Raw genomic sequence first — 7,808 nt, forward strand, 5'->3', positions numbered from 1 at the left:
ACTGTCCTTCATCCATTTAAGTCCTTTGATCATCTCAGGAGGTTCTGCAACAGCCAGACATATTGAACCCCCCTTCAACCCATACTGGTCCACTGAAGGTTCTGCCCTGATTCCTAATGAGAGAGGACCAAGATCACATTTACCATTTCACTGACAGTCATTAATGTACATATTAAATCATTAAGTCATTTGCTGCCTAAAATTAAAATGTTTCCATTTACCCATGTTATGTGCACAAAGTATTCTTTCTAGAGTTTAAGTAAAAAAAAAAGAGATTCCTCCACACAATATAAATCATATAATTAATGTTACCTGTGTTGATAATTAGCCAAAGAATGAGAAGAAACCCCAGAATATTCATATTCCTTTTGGAAATGAGAGATGAAATCTGCTGCCTTCTTTCAGAGTGCTGTCGCCTAACAATGCAGTTTCAATCTACAATCTTTGTGATTGTCTCTTCTAGCTAAGAGGTTAAAGGGTTATCTCCTCCTCCAAACTACAAAACACAGAGGAAGTCTTGTGTTATTGTGTGTTTGACCGCAGACCTCTAGTCTGATCATTGTGCATGGCATTACCACCACACGGTCTCATCATTTCGACATAGATCAAGTTTGACTTCCTGTCTATCTATATTTTGAGATGAAAACTCTGTTTCTGCTACAGATCTGTTGGCTGGAAATCATCACAGGTATCTAAACTCTTCATAACTTTTACATGTAATGAATTCTAGAGTTAAAGGAGGTATACCTCTTGGACTTGGAGGTAGCTACTGGGAATCCTGCTGTAGGACTAATTATTCATCCTTTTGGAACACAAGCCATAGATTAACATAGATGAGATACTGTACTTTAAAACATATTTGAGTGATCCTTGTTCTTATTCTCAAAACCTAACTAGAGATGGTAAAAGTTGTAACAGTATCACATAATATCACATTTACTTTGTGCAGGCAACTTCCTGGATAATATATCCTCTTTTAAGGATCCACCCATTTCTTTTCTATTTTTGCCTGAAATGTCATACCCAAATCTAACTGCCTGTAGCTCAGGACCTGAAGCAAGGATATGCATATTCTTGGTACATGAAAGGAAACACTTTGAAATTTGTGTAAATGTTAAATTAATGTAGGAGAATATAACACAGTAGATCCAGTAAAAGATAATACAAAGAAAAAAAAACGTTTTTTTGTATTTTTTTGTTCCATCATTTTTGAAATGCAAGAGAAAGGCCATAATTGTATTATTCCAGCCCAGGTGCAATTTAAATGTTGGCCATTAGATGGCAGCAGTGTATGTGCAAAGTTTTAGACTGATCCAATGAGCCATTGAATTTCTTTTCAAAATGTTGTATCAAGACTGCCCAAATGTGCCTAATTGGTTTATTAATAACTTTAAGTTCAAAACTGTGTACTCTCCTCAAATAATAGCATGGTATTATTTCACTGTAATAGCTACTGTAAATTGGACAGTGCAGTAAGATTAACAAGAATGTAAGCTTTCTGCCAATATCAGATATGTCTATGTCCTGGGAAATGTTCTTGTTACTTACAACCTTATGCTAATCGCATTAGCCTACGTTAGCTCAACCGTCCCGTGGGGGACCCACCGATCCTGTAGAGGATTTGCAGTACCAGTCAAAAGTTTGGACACACCGACTCATTCAAGGGTTTTTCTTTATTTTTACATTGTAGAATAATAGTGAAGACATCAAAACTATGAAGTGACACATATGGAATCATGTAGTAACCAAAAATATTGATGACAGCTTTGCACACTCTTGGCATTCTCTCAACCAACTTCACCTGGAATGCTTTTCCAACAGTCTTGAAGGAGTTCCCACATATGCTGAGCACTTATTGGCTGCTTTTCTTTCACTCTGCGGTCCAACTCATCCCAAACCATCTCAATTGGGTTGAGGTCGGGTGATTGTGGAGGCCAGGTCATCTGATGCAGCACTCCATCACTCTCCTTTTTGGTCAAATAGCCCTTACACAGCCTGGAGGTGTGTCCAAACTTTTGACTGGTACTGAAACTGTAATTACTAGGCAAGGGTTATGTCCTGAGACTGGTAAAAATACTTTTCAAAAGAAGACCTTGGGTTACTGGGTAATATCAATACTGACTCAAACCTGACTCAAACCTTGTCCAGCATTCCAGCTAACAATGTTTGGTTTAAATGTGAACCTGTTCCTCTCTCATTAGGAATCAGAGTTGAACCTTCAGTGGACCAGTATGGGTTGAAGGGGGGTTCAATATGTCTGGATGTTGCAGAACCTGAGATTCTCAAGGGACTTAAATGGAAGACGGGCAGTGATGTAATAGTTGATGATGAAGAGATCTCTCCTAAATACAAGGAGAAGGTGGATTATAACTCTGTGAACCATTCTCTGTGTATAAAGAATCTGTTGAACACAGACAGTAGAATGTACATGGGAAGTGCAATTAATCAGAGAGACTGGACATATTCATCTACCACATACAGACTAAAGGTGCTGGGTGAGTTTTATGCATTGTTTGTGCTGGAAGTCTTCTTTTTGTTTCTTTAATACAAATGTAGTCTCTAGACCCCTTATGAATGTAGGTATCTCTTTCCCAACTCCATTGGTTCTTATAGATCATGTTCCCAAACCAGTCATGGATGTCACATCTCTCTTCAACACAAGTGTGGGACTCTGTGATGTCACAGTGAACTGTTCAGGTAAAGATGGCTGGATGTTGTCTGTCTGTGGATGGGGTCAGTGTACACTGTCACAACAGTTACTGTCTCTGTCTGGGGTCAATGTCATCATCTCCAATGGCAACGGGACTATCCAATGCACCAGCAGCAACCACGTCAGCACCCAGACCATCTCTCAACCCATGGAGGACATATGTAAGTCCCATTCTAGCATTCATTTAAGGATCTACCCGTGAGGTTAGAAGTTGAACCTCAAGTTGATATTGTAGAGTAATTCTGTAATACTGCTGTCATTAATACTATATGATTCGATATCATACATTGTTAAAATATATTCACAAGGAAAAAAACACATGCAGCATATCAAATGTCTATGCTTAGTATTTTATTTATTTAGAGCCAGCTCATAAACACCCAATGTTTTCACTAGGTATTTTTTTATGACTAAGTCAATTAGTAATTTCAACATCAAAAACATCCTAGTCAAAACGTTGGGTGTTGATAAACTGGCTCTAAATAAATGAAAATACTAAGCATAAAGCTTTGATATCCTTCGTGTGCTTTTCCCTGTGGATATATTTTTACATTGACTCTTTTTGGAATTAGAACCGCAAACATCTACTTGGAACTATTTATTATAATCTTGGCTGCAAGGACTTTTGTTTGAATGATATGATACATGTGTATCACATTCGGCCGTGATTGGTAGTCCCATAGTGCAACGCTCAATTGGCCCAGCATCGTCCGGGTTTGGCCGGGGTAGAACGTCATTCTAAATAACAATTTGTTCTTAACTGACTTGTTAAATATAGGTTCAATTCAAAAATGTAAACTAAAAGGTACCTGCCAGAGAGTAATGTTGACTGTTGTAAATGTATTGGTGTAATATTGTACTGGTGAAATTGACATTTTTGGCTCTGAGAGATTAAGTAAAAATACTTTAAAATACTACTTAAGTAGTTTTTTGGGGTATCTGTACTATACTTTACTATTTATATTTTTGACAATTTTTACTTTTGCTTCACTACATTACTAAAGAAAATAATATACTATTTACTCCATACATTTTCCTTGACACCCAAAAGTACTCGTTACATTTTGAATGCATAGCAGGACAGGAAAATGGTCCATTCACACACTTATGAAGAGAACATCCCCGGTCATCCTTATTGCCTCTGATCTGGTGGACTCATTAAACACACATGCTTTGATTGTAAATTATGTTGGAGTGTGCCCCTGGATATTCGTAAACTAAAAAAAACAAGAAAATCATGCTGTCTGGTGCGCTTAATATAAGAAATTGGAAATTACTTATACTTTTGATACTTAAGTATATTTAAAACAAATAATTTTAGACTTTAACACAAGTATTTTTTTTCTCGGTGACTTTCACTTTAGTCATTTTCTATTAAGGTATCTTTATTTTTACTAATGTGTGACAGTTGGGTACTTTTTACACCACTGGTCTCAGGTATTGATGAGAAGGACGCCAAAGCTTCAGCATTATCAGTCAGGACCATTGTGGCCAATATTGTTCGATCAGTGATTGTCTGTGTTGGATTGGCAGTCACCATAATGGCCATCATCAAGGTCAAAAGATGGATATCCTCAAAAGAAGATGACTCAACTCAGGTACTTCCTGTGAAATGGATTATTTTATTTTATTGTTTTACTTTGTAAGCTTTGTTGAATGAAGATTTGATGTTATTGTAATGTCTCATCTTTAGGAAGTCATCGTTGAAGTCGCTGACACCACAGTGAATGATTCAGCAGAGGTGAGGCCAGAACCACTGGGCCCTCCTGAGGTACAAACACTTTATACAAATGTGCAGAAACCAGGACAGCAACACTGAATGGACTTCACCCAATTGACCAGCGTTTTGTATGATAGACTAATACAATGGGACAAAAATGTAACACATATTTAATTTAGTATCATCTGCAGTGTATATTTGCTTAAAGGGAGAGCCGTGTCGGGTCGACTTCCACAACAACGAAGTGCATTGAAGCATGAGGCTAAACTCTGCATGATCTGATGTGAAGCACACCCTACACATGAACAGATACTCTGTGAGTACAACGTCTTGCTCTGCTCTTATCTACAAATTCTGTGGTTCATTCTGCTGGTCGTGGAAACATCATATCGCTAAGTCTCAGTTTAATGCAACTTGTGTTTTTGGAATGTTGAATGTCACACTTTGGTTGTGTTTTTGGAATATTGAATGTCACACTTTGGTTGTGTTTTTGGAATGTTGAATGTCACACTTTGGTTGTGTTTTTGGAATGTTGAATGTCACACTTTGGTTGTGTTTTTGGAATGTTGAATGTCACACTTTGGTTGTGTTTTTGGAATGTTGAATGTCACACTTTGGTTGTGTTTTTGGAATGTTGAATGTCCCACTTTTTAAGTTCTTGTTTTTACAAAAAACAATGAATAAATGATTAATTGAATCAATGAATTTAAATAAATCATTAATTGAACCATCACTGTTCAACATCAAGTTTACAAAGTCAATACAATGCGTTGTGGTATTGCTCCACATCCTGTCTAATTAAAAATAGTACCTGTTTCTGAACTTGGCCTTGTGGTTAAGGCTGCTGCCTTGGTACATGTAGATTTTCCCTGCCTGCGTTGGTACGAGTCCTGGCACCTACCGGACCTACTCTGTACCCCCTTCGCTCTGTCTACCCTTAATTTTATATGTATCTCTGTCATTGAAAAACAATCAAATACTTTCTGTAAAATACAGGAGAGTCCAATAAAGGAATAGTGCCTAGCAGCTGTGCCTAGAGGAAAAGCTAAATATCTTGCCTTAACCATTTAACCTAACTCCTAAACCTAACCCTTTAACTACATAGCTAGCATGTTAACTAGCCCTAACCTTAACCCCTAACCCTAACCCTTAGTCTAGCTAACATTAACTAGCCTAGCTAATGTTAGCCACAACAAATTGGAATTCATGCACATATGTTATGAAGAAATAAAATTGTCATACACAGGAAATGCATTGTGATGAAAACCATGTAAAACACACAAAAAAGTGGACTTCATCGTGTGCCTGTCACAAATTTAGAATAAGTAATTAGTGTCTTTTTCACAATAAGCTGTACCAGAGTGTTGCAGAGGGAGACTCAACTGCTCTGATTGGCTGCCAGCCAGGACCTTCTTGTGACAAAAAACAACAACAGTTTCCTGGGTAATGAGGTGTTGGAGAGTAGCAGTTCCTCTTAGGGGTGAAAATAACTTCATTTCTCATATGTGAATTGTTGGTAACACTTTACTGTAGGTGTCCTTATGAATGCTTTCACAAAGCCTTTATAACATCTATATAACACATTGTAACACATTGTAACATTTGTCATGAGCTGTCATAAGTACTTTCAAATAGTTATGAGTAATGGTATAGCAAGATGTTATAAAACTAGTTATAATGAGCGTTATAGATGACTGTTCATCCGGTTGTCATATGCTCTTATGTCAACTGTTAATAACCACTGCTATTACATATCCGGGCAAGCCATCACCATGTTTTGAGAGATCTTAAGACGTCTTATAATATAGATATACAGTACCAGTCAAAAGTTTGGATACACCTACTCATTCAAGGATTTTTCTTTATTTGTACCATTTTCTACATTGTAGAATAATAGTGAAGACATCAACTATGAAATAACACATATGGAATCATGTAGTGACCAAAAAAGTGTTAAACAAGTCAAAACATATTTTAGATTCTTCACAGTAGCCACCCTTTCTCTTGATGACTGCTTTGCACACTCTTGGCATTCTCTCAACCAGCTTCACCTGGAATGTTTTTCCAACAGTCTTGAAGGAGTTCCAACATATGCTGAGCACTTGTTGGCGGCTTTTCCTTCCCTCTGCGATCCAATTCATCCCAAACCATCTCAATTGGGTTGAGGTCGGGTGATTGTGGAGTCCAGGTCATCTGATGCAGCACTCCATCACGCTCCTTCTTGGTCAAATAGCCCTTACACAGCCCGGAGGTGTGTTGGGTCATTGTCCTGTTGAAAAACAAATGATAGTCCCACTAAGCATAAACCAGATACAATGGCGTATCACTGCAGAATGCTTCGGTAACCATTCTGGTTGCTGTGTGCCTTGAATTTTAAATAAATCACAGACAGTGTCACCAGCAAAGCACCCCCACACCTCCTCCATGCTTCACGGTGGGAACCACACATGCGGAGATCATCGGTTCACCTACTCTGCGTCTCACAAAGACACAGAGGTTGGAACCAAAAATCTCCAATTTGGAGTCATCAGACCAAAGGGCAGATTTCCACCGGTCTAATGTCCATTGCTCGTGTTTCTTGGCCCAAGGAATTCTCTTATTTTTATTTGTGTCCTTTAGCCATGAAGGCCTGATTCACGCAGTCTCCTCTGAACAGTTGATGTTGAGGTAACTCTAATGAACCTGTCTTCTGCAGCAGAGGTGACTCTGGATCTTCCTTTCCTGTGGTGGTCCTTATGAGAGCCAGTTTCATCATATCACGTGATGGTTTTTGTGACTGCAATTGAAGAAATTTTCAGGCAGAGGTCCGTAATCCAAAGCAGAGTAAATAAGGTACAGATCAGCAGGCAGGCTCGGGGTCAGGACAGGTCAGGTCAGGACAGGTAGACGTCAGTGTATGGAGTCCCTCCATAAGACATTGCAGTAACTCTTTGTGTCGTCCAATGGTGGCTTCTTGCAGAAAGACAGCAGTGTGGAGCTGGTCTGAGTCTACTGAGTAGGTCATGTCCAGTTCGTACTATCAGAATTCAGGATGAGTCCCAGATGCAGACAGCTAGAGTCACAGATGTTTATTGACCAAAACAGGGGGCAGGCAAACGACAGGTCAAAGGCAGGCAGAGGTCCGTAATCCAAAGCAGAGCCAATAAGGTACAGAACAGCAAGGAGGCTCTGTGTCAGGACAGGCAGAGATCAGAACCGGGGAAAGTAGAAAAAATAACTTGAGAAAGCAGGGAGACGGTAAACACGCTAGTATGACCTGACAAGACGAACTGGCAACCGACAAACAGAGAACACAGGTATAAATACACGGGGGATAATGAGGATGCTGGGCGACGCCTGGAGGGGGGTGGAGACAAGCACAAAGATAGGTGAAACAGA

General features: G+C 39.0%; 1 protein-coding gene across 1 annotated transcript; it reads left to right on the plus strand.

Moving 5' to 3' along the window:
- The first annotated feature begins 312 nt into the window (after positions 1–312).
- On the plus strand, positions 313–5,127 carry LOC106609486 (uncharacterized). Its single transcript, XM_014208392.3, has 5 exons — positions 313–688; positions 2,202–2,495; positions 2,614–2,871; positions 4,148–4,308; positions 4,404–5,127. The coding sequence occupies exons 1-5, from the start codon at positions 640–642 to the stop codon at positions 4,527–4,529; spliced, it is 888 nt and encodes a 295-aa protein (XP_014063867.1). The 5' UTR covers positions 313–639; the 3' UTR covers positions 4,530–5,127.
- Positions 5,128–7,808: the final 2,681 nt, after the last annotated feature.

Source organism: Salmo salar, chromosome 01 (genome assembly GCF_965601325.2).
Source record: "Salmo salar chromosome 01, fSalSal1, whole genome shotgun sequence".
In the NCBI taxonomy this organism is placed as follows: domain Eukaryota; kingdom Metazoa; phylum Chordata; class Actinopteri; order Salmoniformes; family Salmonidae; genus Salmo; species Salmo salar.

Coding starts and splice junctions, on each gene's coding strand:
- LOC106609486 (XM_014208392.3), top strand. CDS start 640: ATGAAAACTCTGTTTCTGCTACAGATCTGTTGGCTGGAAATCATCACA. Junction 689..2,201: donor TTGGCTGGAAATCATCACAG/GTATCTAAACTC, acceptor CTCTCTCATTAG/GAATCAGAGTTGAACCTTCA. Junction 4,309..4,403: donor AAGAAGATGACTCAACTCAG/GTACTTCCTGTG, acceptor TCTCATCTTTAG/GAAGTCATCGTTGAAGTCGC.